The following is a 13,760-nucleotide window of genomic DNA, read 5'->3' on the forward strand; positions in this document are numbered from 1 at the left end:
CGTGGGATTTATTAGTTTTGGAAAAAAAATGTATAGAAGAAAAGGAGAAATGAACGGAGTACGGTAGGTTTTGGTCTCAGTCAGACAATTGTTTAATGGTCTCTTGTTAGAAGAGGAGGCAAAAGCTATAAAAGTTGGTCAATTAGTTGTGATAGCGCCGTGACTTTTAGTTGTTTTTCGGACACGGTGTTTAGACCGATGAGATGTGTAAATTCGAAAAAGTTAATAAGGAATTGCTAATGTAAGTGAGAAAAATGGAGGTAAAGTACACAAAAATTGGAAAAAATTGAGAGACTGTTATGAAAGGTTAGTTGAAAAACATTTTGAAAATTATGTGGTCTGTTTCTGCTTATTTTAGTGATCAAGCCTCTTAAAAGTGCTTACATAATCCATACTTCGTCTAGTTTATTAACGACGCTACAGTATGGCTCAACCTCGTTTAGGGTTTTTTTAAGTTCCGAAAAATGTTGTTAGTTGAATTCAAGGCTAGATAGATAGACTTCTGATATTCTTTGTCAGAAATAATTTTAAATTGTAATAAATCAATACACACATTGAATACATTTCAGTAGTTCTACAAGAGCACTTGACAGTTCAACAACCATTTTGCAACACGTACAAAATAAATACCAACGTGAGAACCTGAATCGAAAAGTCAAGAGACTTGGTATGAATTGAATAGAAAAGGACAGACTGACTGGACAGAAGTGGGAGGGAAAATACGCTTGAAATATGTAGGCAGATGAACCGCAAAAAATCACGCAATTTTGACGTCAAATTGAATGGAGGAATGAAAAGCAGAGCATTCCATGAATTCTGCCTCCTCCCTTCTTTGCTCCGGGCGGTGAGAGGTTATCAGTTATCAGTTGATTGTGTGGCGCAGAGAAAATCACTAATAGAGCACCAAGAAGAGCAAAACGGGCGATAAGAGAATAAAAAATAATAGAAAAGTTACACCATGAGTGAAGTGTAGAAGAATTGATCAGAACACAAATTAATTAGGCATTGGAGGAGGTATGTTTCGATTTTTTTTGGAGCATTTATTTATACTTTCGAAATAAAACAACGATTTATTTGAATGTGCATTAACTTTGTATATTATACATATTGTAAAGCATAAACTTGCCACTGAACAAAATTTCATGGATATTTGGCCAAGATATTGGGTTTACCAGAAAACTTTCCCGTAAAAACTCTGGTAACATTCCCTTCCTAATAGTGTGCTCAGTATCAGAAAAATCTTGGTAACTTATTTAAAGATTTGTGATAAGTTTTTAACTTCTGTCAATAAGTTGCAGCGGAATTCTGAGATATATTTGTATGAAACAAAAGTTACAGTATATTAGTTTTCAACACTGCAAGAAAATCGTTTTATTGGAAATTGCGAAATATAGTTAACTATTTCGAGAGTTTTCCATGTGAAATGTTTTTATAGAATAAAAAAAAATATAAATAAGTGTAATATGTTAAGAAGTTTTCCTATAGGAAATCAGTATAATAATTAAAAGAACAATTAGCAAACAATACGTTTTTCAAGATGAGACAGCAATACTGTGTACTGAAAGTGTTCCTGGTTTTCAAATTACTACATATTAGCATCTTTTCTACATATCAGAACACCAATCTTCACTTAAGGGTTACTGTAGTTCAAGGTTCGTGAGGTGACAATAGAATTACGATGGCTCAGTCTAGGCGCCGTCTGACTTAGTCTTAGTGCTCCTAAACGTCGGCGGCTTCATCAAAAAGAGAACTCTAAGCGGATGAAACTGAATTGACAGGTTGAACACTGAGAGGCCGGAGCTCTTAAACCATTCGAGTATCTCTTATATGACTCCGCCCTCATTGTTTTCTTTATTTTCTCTGAATCCTCAATTATTTCTTCAATATCTCATTAGAAGCCAGTGGACCACCAAAGTGATTTATGGAATGTACCTGATAGAAAAAATAGAGAATGAGTTGAGATGGAGATGGTGAAAATAGAAAGCGACACGCAAAATTGAGTCAATAGGTGAAAAAAAAAACAAGAAATGATTCTAATGTTACTACTCGAAATTTGTTTTGTGATGTTGCTCGTAGGCGAACTATTTGCACACTTTTCGTGAAAAAGTGAGAATTAGCTTCCTCTAGACAAGGGATTTCAATTGGGTAAATACACCAAAACGGACACATCATATGGACAAAATTTGCTCATGTTCCTATGTTTTGATCAAGCATACTTTGGAAAAGTGATGCACTTTTGAAAATGGTCTTGATGATTTTGGATTGTTTTCAAGGTGTAACGGTATAAAAAATATTTTTTTAATAATTAAAAATATGCAAAACAGAGTTTTGAAGAAGCTCCACAACTCTCAAAAATATTGAAAGGTGATCTAGAAATATTGAAGATGATTCAGAGGTCTGAAAGGCTTCTTCTTCACTCTCCGCAGAAAATTGCAGAGCAATCATCTTAAAAGGTGCATTTTTGCAAATGAAAGAGATCGTCGTAATTTTTAGAACCGTTAAATTTTTTGCAGAGCTGTCAAAGGGTATCATGTTCTGGTAATTATCCACTATAAGTATTTTCACATCGTTTGAGTCATTCATTTCAAGCTTTCTGTTGTTATTTTACAATTTCAACACCTTCGCTACAAAAGCTTTAAAAACAACTTCAAACGGAACTTTTCTGTTTAATCACTTCCGCTGTCTCTAGTACTAGATTGGAATACGATAATTTTATCACTTGCTCGTAAAAAGGATGACACAACGCGCCCGACATTAAATGTAGAATGCTGAAAATTTAGAAAACATTCTTGGGTGTGGTTTGTGAAAGAGTTTCGATTTTTGAAAATGAATCATTTGCAAAAACAATACGGAAATGTGTGAAAGGTTGTGATGAAACTTGATAAGCGAGAACGAAACACCGTGACGATGACGATTTGCAGATGGTAGTTGTTGTCTGGAATTGAAGAATGTCACAAGGGGTGAAACAACCTTTTTCAGCAAAAAATATTTTAAAGTTAATCATAAATATATATTTTTCATAAATATATTATATATTTTTGCAAATGAAGGAGAACGTCGTAATTTTTAGAACCGTTAACTATTTGCAGAGCTGTCAAAGGGTATCATGTTCTGGTAATTATCCACTATAAGTATTTTTACATCGTTTGAGTCATTCATTAAAATTCATAAACTTCATCTGGCAACCTGTCATCTACCTCCATCCAACTCATCCTCATTCACTGTCCCATTTCCACCACAAACGATCCAATTCAATTTCATTTGCTCATTTTATCATCACCTGGCCATCACTTTCTTTTCACTCGTTTAAAACACTCAACCTATCGAGGTTATACCCCTTCATAAATCAGGCGTCAGACGACAAGAAGTGTGTAACTGACGCTTATTTTCGTTTTGAGTTCACAACGAAAACGATCGCCACGATTTTTGAAAGGCCTCCGGAGGGCGATGATATTCATGTGGGCAATGAATCAAGGATAATGAGATTTTTGTTTAAATTATTTCAATGAGTCATGATACTTGGCAGCAGATGTTTAAGGATACGGTACCTTCCACTCAACTCATAAGAAATTATTTTGCTGGACTGCGAAGTTGTAAGCTTTAAAAAAGCAAAATCAAACCAATTCTAAAAGCAGGAAAAGTGTCGCAATCTCTGAAGATCATACCAAGGACACTCTAATTGAACACTCACAAAACTCATTATATTTTTGTCGTTGTCTCATTTTCCAAAGTTTCACTTTGTAATGCTTAGGATTGAGCGTTGTTTCGGAAAAATTTGTATCGTTTCCATTATGAATATGTGCTTATGGGAGTGAGCTGATTCAGAATTATATGTAAGATGAAACAAAAACAAAAAATTCAGAGACCGTTCATTTACAAAGACTGAAGAAAAATAAAGATCGATCGGAAGATTCTTGCAAGTAATGTCTGCAGAAATGACAAACCTCGGAATTACCAAATAAGTAATTCAAAGCCAGTGGAGAGTGTCGAACCAGCTGATCTAGAGGATAAGGGACAAGTGAGTCTATTTTTGTTTGAGAAAGAAAAACAGAGGCATTAAAAATATTTATTTTACAAGGAACCTATGGGTTATACTCGATTGGCAGGTTCTTACGACGGACCATACCGTCTCCTTGGAACCACTCTCGGCGGAACTGCTTGGCAGCTCCATCCGGGGTGTTGGTCCATTCGACGGTGATACGGTCGTTGTTGGTGTCCTCTTGTCCAAATGCGAATGCATCACACGAAACAGCCAAGAGCACAGCTTCCTTTGGGTCGAGAACTCCACATGGTGGATCAACTCCAAGTCTCTTCATGTTGGTGGTCTTGATACCGTATCCAATACGGCGAGCAGAAGAGTTGATCACTTTAATGTGATACGTGTGCTTGTCGTCGTACGGAGCATTGAAGACGATCTTTGTACCCGGCTGGGTCTGGATGTCTCCCGGTGGGACGGATTGGGCCATGGCGACTTCTTGTAGGAGTTTTTGAAAACTCAATGAAGCATTTGTGAATTCTTCGAACTTATATAGGGGGCTTCTTATCAGCTACGTAGATCTTCACCGTTTGGTCTTGACGTTTTTAATGAATTTTTACATTTTATCATATTTTTGAAAATAAAAATAAACTTCCACGTGAATTTTTATTTCATTACAAATTGTAATTTGTTATTTCCACGTATATTTCAATCATTCCCGACTTTTGGTTCGCAACAATGCTTACAATTGCTCGTCGTTTTTCTGGTTCTTCCATCTGCCGAAAACAGATTACTGTCGGATCGAACAATATTCAAGTCATCAAAAATATTCAAGATCGGGAATACGAGGCAATTTGGAAAACGGTTAGTTTCAGTTCGATATCAATTTATAAAAATTCAACATTGAAATTGCAGATTGGCTCAACTCGTTCCGATTTGAAAAAGGATGATATCAAAAAATTCAAAGAAGCTTGGGGCAATGATTATCATCAAACGCTCACATTTTTGAAAGATTCTGATCGATTGATTGCATCCAATTCACATGTTGTATTCCGCCCTTTGAAGGATAGCAAAGGACTTGAAAACCTCGTTTTTAGAGGAAACTTGTGGATTTCTCCGGATGTTCGTGGATCTGAGATTATGGATATCACTGACAAACAATCGTATGATGTTGGTTTCTCAGTTGGAAATAATTCAATGGCTTACGCAACAAAGAAAACAATGGATCAGTACAAGAATCTGACAGGCTCAATGGATCATCTGCACAAGTACTACGTCTCGAACTATGACTTTGGTGATCTGTGCATTCCGAAGGATTTGGATACATCTGGAATAGTTGTTAAGGTATTTTAATTCCTCACATTTCCAATTAATTCAATTTCATTTAGAATGCTCGCGATGTACCTGATACTGATATCTTGAAGTATGATGCCAAAGTTTTCAAATATGAAAGATCAAAATACGTTCTTGGACAAATTCGAGAAGACTTCGGACGAGTTGCATACAACGAGAAAGGCGACGTCATCGGAATTGGAGCAATTTCTGTGTATCCATCTGGTGAATGTGCAATTACTCCGATGTATGCTGATGACATCCGCATTGCTCGAACAATTCTGAAAAATATTCTCGAGGAGATGACGCTGGACGCTGAAAAGTACTGGAGACTCCAAATTCGGTCTCATGATCAACATACCGGAAGCTATGGGTAAGAATCATAAGTAACTTCTTCTCATCAGTTTTATCTTTTTCAGATGGATTCGTCCATTCTTGTCTACAATGACCCATCGTTCAGAAGTTTGCACTTTGATGTGCGACCACAAGGAAAAAGGAATGGACTTCTCCAAAGTTTATAGTACTTTCCATGCTGATAACTGCCCCATTTGATTTTTCGAATAAATATTTTAGTTTCAATTGTTTCACAGAATTATTTTTACTCAAATTACAGAATCAAATCATATCTCAAATACACTCAAAAACGTGATATTTTCAAAATTCATCTTCATCCGATTCAATTCATTCAATTAGATTCGCGTTTCTTCTACGTTGACGTCCAAATTTTCTCCCATCTGAAGATTCAGAGCTGAAATTAAGTGAATTCTTCAAATTCTGATTGATTACAAACAAACTTCTAAATCGAATCCTTCTCATTTGCCTGAAATTGGATGAATCTGTTTTCTATGGTTTTCAACGGTTTTCTATGGAGAAAGAGAAACATCGATCAAATTTTTGTATTTTACCAATGTTTTTTGATTGGGAGAGTGCCAATAATTGTTTAGGTGATAGAGCAAGCGAACTTCCTTCCAGAAAAATATAGAAAAATACAGAAAAAACCAGAAAAATTGAAAGGAGCAGTTTCAATTGATATTAATATACCTAGTTTTCGTATTGAAATTCTCAGTAGTGATGTCTTTGCAAAATGATGCTCAAAAATAGTTCGTCTCACAATCCTAAATATCAAGCCAAATTAAAAAAAAATGCCCAGCAAAAACTTTATTATCATGAAATGTCAAGTATGAGGATGCACCGTTGGCAATCTAAGCATTGATGCGAGTCTTGTTGAAGACAGTGTTCTTGTATCCGAGTTGTTTTGAAAGTTCCTTGAGATGCTCTTCATGGTATTCATTCGCTTCATTAGGTCCATGAGCCCTGTAAAAAACTAATGATATTGGCATTGAAAAAAGGAAACATCCATCTTCTCGGACCAGAGATCTCTTCCACGTTTTGCATACTCGTTGGCAACATAAAGAGGAGTCGGAATTGAAGTGCTCAGTGCCACGATTTGATGGTGATGGCAAAGAGTGTATGTGAGCTCCTCAAGGCGATCCATCGGAGCGTTACAGTCATCTGCCAGAATAGTGTAGAGAGGAGTCTTGGCAGTTCCTTGCAGAGTTGTGTGTCCATTGAGGAAGAATTGCTTGCATGCAGGATTGGTGACAGCGCTATCCAAGACGATACCCGGTGGGATGTTCATCTCTGTCGCTTTTCCGCCGGAACGAAGCTGAAAAGAAGAGATAAAACGGGAATTATAGAATAAATTTACCTGATCACGGAAAAATCTGTAACTGTGCTCCTTGGTGACGATGATGTAAATCAGATTGATATCTTTGGAGTATCCCTGAATGGTAGCACGTGCCAGTGGAATTTCGTAGGCAAGAATAGACGCATGAGAGCCATCCGATGCACCACTTCTATAAATGATGATCCGCTTTGGCAAAGTATTGCGATTCATCTCAAACAGATCGATGGAACTTTTCAAAACGTCTTCAATTGATGCCATTGTCTGTAAAAAGTTACATTGTGATTAATAGAGATGCTCGATTTTTCTTACATCCTGTCCTGAAGGGGCCAAAACGAAATCTCCAACAAACTCGTGGTTTGCAACAGCATTTGAAGCGAAGCCAATAATTTGTGGATTAAGATGTCCTTTGTTATCCATCATGTACTTCGTTCCAGCCGGTGGTGCGGAAACGCCAACTCCGATGATCAATTGTTCGTCGGTCATGCTCTTCTTTGCATCCGAGACCGTGTAGTTGAGACCACCCAACTTCATGTTAGTTTTGTTGATGACGTTTTCCAGAGTCAATCTCTTTCCATCCTTGACAACAGAGTTGGCTTTGGAAATTTTCATATCCTGTATAACCATCATCGACTTTTGTTCGAGGGCCTTGTATTTCTCTGAAATTATTTAATTAATATTTTTGAAAAAAAAAAAAATAACGGCTTACTGTGGAGATGAGTGATAGAGTCATCGGTGATCACGAAGGCAAATTTGCATTTGCTCGCAGCCGCATTTTCCAGTAGGGAAATTATGTTATCCATGTGACAAAGGGATGTTTCACTTGGAGGCTTGATTATCATTCCTCTCTTCTTGCAAGCATCAATGAACATTCCGGTGAATTGGCTTAAAAAATTAAGTTAATTCGAGAAAACCATATCATTCTTACCTCAGGTCACTAACGGAGAATCTGGAATTTTGATTTCCAACAGCATACAAAGCCCATAAATCTTGAAAAGCAGCGGGTTTCACAAATGACCCTGGTGGTGGACGCCATTTTCCCAACTCAGACTTGACCGTTGATCTCTGGTATCCCAGTTCTTTCCTGAAAAAATGAACATATTTATTGTTAATAAATTGCACAAACTAACCTTCAAAGGCTCTGAATAAACTTTGATTCCAAGAGCGTTGAGGAGCTCATTCTCCGCTGTGATGTTGACAGCAGTTTTGCCCTTGATGATGATTCTCTGGCGAACATCAGGGAGAACCGCACATTCCTTCGTCGTCTTCTGAGACTGAGTTTGCTGAGGAATAGTTGCACGCTGATTTTTCGAGATGGTCATCAATTCAGCCGGGAAGTAATTGTTGTTTCCTCGATCTTTGCAAACCACCAAATTGGCTTTCGGGTATTGAAGATTTATGCTGTATTTGTCCCTGAAGTACTCGGCGATTGAACACGTCTTCCCATCGGGCAACTCGAATCTCGTCCCTGTGGCACTTTCGTGGAAGATTCCTACGATTCTCAGATGACGCTTTCTGCTCGTGTACATTGAATAGCAATCGAGTCCTTTAATCACTGGAGTAGCCTTCTCACGAGCCATACTACTGAGCCCGTTTGATGGATCTTGTCCCGTAATCTCAAAGAGCTTCTGGATCACAGTTTGCTCTTTATGGAAAGCAGCTTTCATGCCATCAATCACAAGAGATGGATTGTTCTGTCCACGACCGAACGGACCTTCAATGAATTGGATCGTCTTCTTGAGGCCAGGATACAGCGCTTTTCCGTCGCCAACGTCGACACAATCTCGCTGATCAAATCCTTCCTCGGTGGCGTTGAGGAAATATACTTTTCCATGCTCGAAACATCCGAAACGCTTTCTGAAATAAAACGATTCTTAAAGCATTTTCGAAACTAACTTACGTTTCCCTCGTGCAATGTTGATTCAAAGCAAGTTCCAGGAATTGAGTGTATTCACGATTGTTCACTTCAATGTTTTGATCAGCAGTACGCTCGCCCAGGATTTTAGCAGAGATGGTGATGGAATTGTCTCGTGGTGCATGAATCTCAAGAGAGATGCACGGCAACGTCTTGAGTTCGTCGTTTCCCGTGTCCGCTCCATTGATTTGAAAGACTTTAGACTTTGTCTGGTTGCAATCCAGTTCCGAGAACAAATTGATCGTAGTGTAGAGAGTGGATTGGCCGTCATATACGATATGATTCCCGTCTTTCATTTTGAAGAAATCTGGGTTCTTCTCCACTGCATTGAAAAACAGGTTGCAGCATTTCTCACGACGATCCAACACTACGAAGTCCTCTTTTCCTTTTTTAGTGAAGGTCACTTCCTTCGTGGAAGTCAAATCGGCCTTGGCATGAACCACGAATCTGTGAACTGTTGTTTCCTTGGTAACTTCCACTCCGAAGATGTTTGTTCCAACATCCACTTGTTTACCCAATGTTCCCGGTTCGGTTGGCGTAGTGTAGATCTTAGCTCCACTTTCCACCTGCAAATAGGGAAATATAAACAAATTTTCGAAATGCAAAGAAACATACGTTCAATTCTTTCAGACGATTGATGCATGCATCATTGGCAGTCGTTTGGTAGAGCTTTTGATCATTTTGATCCAACAGGACAACGCCAGTATTCATTCAGCCAATTCAACTCGTGCCTTTCTCAGCAGCAAGAAAATTAAACTCCTTAAATGGCCAGCTTGTTCACCGGACCTCAATCCGATCGAAAATATGTGGGCTTCCCTCGTGAGACTCGTGTACGCTAATGGAAAACAGTATCCGAATGTTGCTGCTCTTAAAGTCGGAATTGAGAATTCATGGAACGCCATATCAGCTACAGAGATGAAAAATCTGGTCAATTCGATGCCTAATCGAATCTTTGAGGTCATCGCCAAGAATGGAGGTCCTACGAAATATTGAACTTTATCTAAGTTAATAAAATCTGTTGTGTTTTTTGATTTCTAGAGGATGGTGAATGCGCGAAGGCCAGTAGTGCTATCTCGTACTAGTAGTATAATAAAAATAAGAGTTGCAAATCTTTAAAAAAATTTCAGACCGATGAAATAGATGTTGTAGATCATCTCAGTTGATTCTGGTGCTGATTCAAGTATTGGGCGCCGCGCAGCGCCCTCTAACATAAAATTAGGCGTTTCAGGACAATTTTAGAGATCCTATGAATTTCCACTGATAAATTTCTTTTGAAAATTGATTTGCAAGATGTCTGGATCAGTTTGAACTTAAGTCATGAATAAGTTGTTCTTAGAAAAAGCCAAAAAAAGGGGATTTTATTAGAAAAAATCAAAAATTCGAGGGGGCGCTATAGAAGTTGGGCGGTCGTTTTAGAGACTTTTTGACCTAGTCTCCTCAGTCTATTGAATTTTTTGATGAAAATTTTGGACAGGGGGTTTTTCGACATTTGGAATCGAATGGCATTAGCAGTTTTTTGTAAAAAATGTCAGAAAATGGTGAAATGAGAAAAAATAGGGGGGCGCTATAGAAGTTGGGCGCACTGTAGTACTGATTGCAAAACTATGAAGTTTGTGGTCAAGGTTGGCCACATGTTGCAACGTGGAGGGCTTATGATCTGAACTCGGAAGGTTACGGGAAAACAATTATTAGATATTACATTATTTTAAATATTAAAAATCTAAAAAACGTTTGAATATCTTATATGAATTTCCAATCACCACGTCAATATTGCTATCTCGTTCAATTTCAAATTTTCATTCATTTTACAATTTGAGTAAGCTTCATCTCATCGTCTCGAATAGCGATTTTCGTGTCAATTGGACAAAGTTCTAGAATGCCAATTGGAGACTATTTCAATCTCGTTCAGGTATGAATTTTGAGCTCAGATTTCCTTTAAAATTTGAATATTTCTGAATTTATTCCTGATTGTGCTGGTCTTCTGCCCATCATGGATCTTGTGCCACGGAAAGAAGAAACCATCGAAAACATCGTCGAGTTGTAAGAAGACCGATTCTATAGAGCCGCCCAAATCGGCAATTGTAAGTTGGAGAATTTCAAGTTCTTTATTTTCATTTTGCAGAAACCTCCAATAACTGATCCAACACCGAGTATGTTGGCCAAGGCGGGACCAGATGAGAAGAAAGACGAGCCAAAGGATGAGAAAGGAGAGACTAAGAGCCCGGCTCCAGATGGCGATGCTGCTGCTGCTGATGCAGCAAAACCTGTCGACAAGTCGCAAAAGCCATTCCCCAAGTTTGAGATGCCGACGGAGAGCAAGAAGAAGAAGAAGATGGCTGAAAATGAGGTTGATAAGAAGGAGAAAATGAAGAATGGGTTCTATCAGGAGAAGTCGGATGAAGATGACACACTTGAGAAAGTGGACAGTCTAAAGGTTGAACAATCTGATAAAACCAAGAGATCAAAGAAAAATAAGAAATAATATGGGAATTGATTAGTTATGATACACTGAATAAAGGGTTTTTATGAATAAAATCGTAGTTTTTTGTTTTGTCAATTTCATAATTTATTCAAAGCCTATTGAATTACTGTATCACTGATTCGCTCAGGATCACTCAGGAGGAACTGTCTCATTTGCTTTTGCGAATATTTTAGTTGGTGGTATTTTGAAGATTTGATAAAAACTCAATGAACAATTTATGAATTCTATCAACTTATATAGGGAGGGGGCTTCTTATCAGCCACGTAGATCTTCACCTTTGGGTTGAGACGTTTTTCATTGAACTTTTACATGTTATATTATTTTTAAAAATAAAAATAATTTTCAACGTTTTCTGAGTCAACAAAATTTTTTTTGGTCCCGGCAATCGCCGAATTCTCTGTTGCGATTTGACTAGATCGAATTTTTAAAGGATTGAAGGATTAAAGGACGATCCGTTCTTCAAGTGCTATGCACTGCGGATCTGGGATTCAGGTACACTGCCTGGTGGTGATCCCTCTAATTTAACAAACCATATTTCCATCTGTATACACGCAAGACTATTTTTCGAATTCCTCATAACTTTGGAAAATTGCCCAATTTTTGACAAAACCTAGTTTGATACCGTTTAAACCAGGAAAAATACATACTTTTACAATATTTCATCAGCTATTTTTTTACGTTTTTAAGTGTAAATTATTCAAAAAAAGACTAGTTTTCTGAAGTTTAAACAAGTTCCTGATGATAATAAGTCAGTGTAAAACTACCAAATATTGCAAGAATAATAGGGATTTCAGACACCTTTTCAACTGAAGTGTGATTTAAAGAAGGAGTTAAGTGCCAATTCGCAGAATTGGAGGAACTTTTTTTTATTTTCGGCTGATTTGCTAATTTGCGAAAACGTTGGAAATATTTTTTTTATAGCAAGACACTGAATGGTGTGTATTCTTGAAATTTTTTCCTGTTTTCTTCAGATATTTTTAATCAAATTTACTCATTTTTATATCAATTCGAGAAACCTAGAATATGTCCAGTTTTCAAGTTCAAATCCAAATCTCATTCAAATCTCAAAAATTTCAACAAAAATTTTAAAAAACAAAGTTTGCCAAAAGTTTGAAGTTTCAGCAATAGCAGAATTTCCGTTTGCCAAAAAATATAGTACTATGTATAATTTTCTGAAATTCTAGAAATTCCGCCCAGTCGGGGCGCAACGGAAAACTGGACAATTTACATTGTAAGGGGTCATAAATTAATGAAAATTTCTAAAAACGATTAATTTTATTTTTATTTTCAAAAATATGATAAAATGTAAAAGTTCATTAAAAACGTCAAGACCAAACCACCAACATGAAGAGACTTGGAGTTGATCCACCATGTGGAGTTCTCGACCCAAAGGAAGCTGTGCTGTTGGCTGTTTCGTGTGATGCATTCGCATTTGGACAGGAAGACACCAACAACGACCGTATCACCGTCGAATGGACTAACACTCCGGATGGAGCTGCCAAGCAGTTCCGCCGCGAGTGGTTCCAGGGAGATGGTATGGTTCGCCGCAAGAATCTGCCAATCGAATACAACCCATAGGTTCCTTGTAAAATAAATATTGTTTAATGCCTGTGTTGTTTCTTTCTGTAAATTGAATATATATACACTTGTCGCTTATCCTCTAGATCAGCTGGCTTCGTCGCTTCGTTGTTTCTACAGATATTTCTTGCAAGAATCTTCCGATCGAATACAACCCATAGAACTTCTAAATAATTTTTTTCCTGATTCACTGGTTGCTGATTTTATAATTTGAAAAATAATATTGTCTACCATGTTTCCAAATTTCAAAATATGATATTGTGATATACGAACTTTCTTTGAATACTTTGTTACAGAACTTCCTCGCATGTATCATTTTGAGAAGAAGTTGTATGTTCGAGAGCCGTTTCTAGAGAACTAACAGAACGAATTTTTTAGATTTCAGAATTATCAACAAGATCATATGCAATGCCTTGAATTCATAGATAAGAGATGATGAAAGATGGAGCTGACTGCATTTGAAAGAACTTTCATTTTATCTATCTAACAATCTAACAATTATTAATAAACAATTATTCATTTTCATTGTTGTGTTTATCATTCGATTACTCGGAAAACATTTTTATTGCTCAAAATATATATTTTTCTAGCTAACTGGAGTAGTTTCAAAATTGCCATTCGGTTCAGGATAGGCGGTTTCAGGCTTACTTTTGTTTAATTAGTCCCAGGTCTTCGAAACTCAATGTTTTATTGTGTCCTGTGTTTCCCTTGATTTTCACTAAATTAATTCTGGGGACATGAGAAGGTAATCTTGGAAAATTGAAATAAACTACAGTACTCCTCAAAGACACGA

General features: G+C 37.2%; 5 protein-coding genes and 1 non-coding gene across 6 annotated transcripts; 4 read left to right on the forward strand and 2 right to left on the reverse strand.

Moving 5' to 3' along the window:
• Nucleotides 1–408: 408 nt before the first annotated feature.
• Nucleotides 409–484, forward strand: K05F1.12. The gene has a single exon (NR_051110.1). It is a non-coding gene; the product is annotated as an Unclassified non-coding RNA K05F1.12 (non-coding RNA).
• A 3,598-nt stretch (nt 485–4,082) lies between these two features.
• Nucleotides 4,083–4,466, reverse strand: msp-64 (Major sperm protein 19/31/40/45/50/51/53/59/61/65/81/113/142; the record flags this gene model as incomplete). The annotated part of the gene is made up of 1 exon (NM_062748.5): nt 4,083–4,466. One exon carries the CDS (start codon nt 4,464–4,466, stop codon nt 4,083–4,085), a length of 384 nt encoding a protein of 127 aa, NP_495149.1.
• Nucleotides 4,467–4,701: 235 nt separating this feature from the next.
• Nucleotides 4,702–5,885, forward strand: ZK1248.5 (DUF1248 domain-containing protein). Its single transcript, NM_062749.3, has 4 exons — nt 4,702–4,840; nt 4,892–5,320; nt 5,365–5,681; nt 5,728–5,885. Exons 1-4 carry the CDS (start codon nt 4,715–4,717, stop codon nt 5,858–5,860), a joined length of 1,005 nt encoding a protein of 334 aa, NP_495150.1. The 5' UTR covers nt 4,702–4,714; the 3' UTR covers nt 5,861–5,885.
• A 625-nt stretch (nt 5,886–6,510) lies between these two features.
• wago-5 (Piwi-like protein) lies at nt 6,511–9,618 on the reverse strand (the record flags this gene model as incomplete). The annotated part of the gene is made up of 9 exons (NM_062750.3): nt 6,511–6,622; nt 6,679–6,974; nt 7,017–7,256; nt 7,305–7,651; nt 7,702–7,877; nt 7,921–8,076; nt 8,115–8,849; nt 8,893–9,473; nt 9,523–9,618. 9 exons carry the CDS (start codon nt 9,616–9,618, stop codon nt 6,511–6,513), a joined length of 2,739 nt encoding a protein of 912 aa, NP_495151.3.
• Nucleotides 9,619–10,781: 1,163 nt separating this feature from the next.
• ZK1248.20 (uncharacterized protein) lies at nt 10,782–11,389 on the forward strand (the record flags this gene model as incomplete). The annotated part of the gene is made up of 3 exons (NM_001027327.5): nt 10,782–10,816; nt 10,863–10,988; nt 11,030–11,389. The coding sequence occupies exons 1-3, from the start codon at nt 10,784–10,786 to the stop codon at nt 11,387–11,389; spliced, it is 519 nt and encodes a 172-aa protein (NP_001022498.2). The 5' UTR covers nt 10,782–10,783.
• A 1,344-nt stretch (nt 11,390–12,733) lies between these two features.
• On the forward strand, nt 12,734–12,967 carry ZK1248.4 (MSP domain-containing protein; the record flags this gene model as incomplete). The annotated part of the gene is made up of 1 exon (NM_062753.1): nt 12,734–12,967. The coding sequence occupies one exon, from the start codon at nt 12,734–12,736 to the stop codon at nt 12,965–12,967; it is 234 nt and encodes a 77-aa protein (NP_495154.1).
• Between the last annotated feature and the right edge of the window lie 793 nt (nt 12,968–13,760).

Source organism: Caenorhabditis elegans, chromosome II (assembly GCF_000002985.6).
Source record: "Caenorhabditis elegans chromosome II".
Lineage (NCBI taxonomy): Eukaryota > Metazoa > Nematoda > Chromadorea > Rhabditida > Rhabditidae > Caenorhabditis > Caenorhabditis elegans.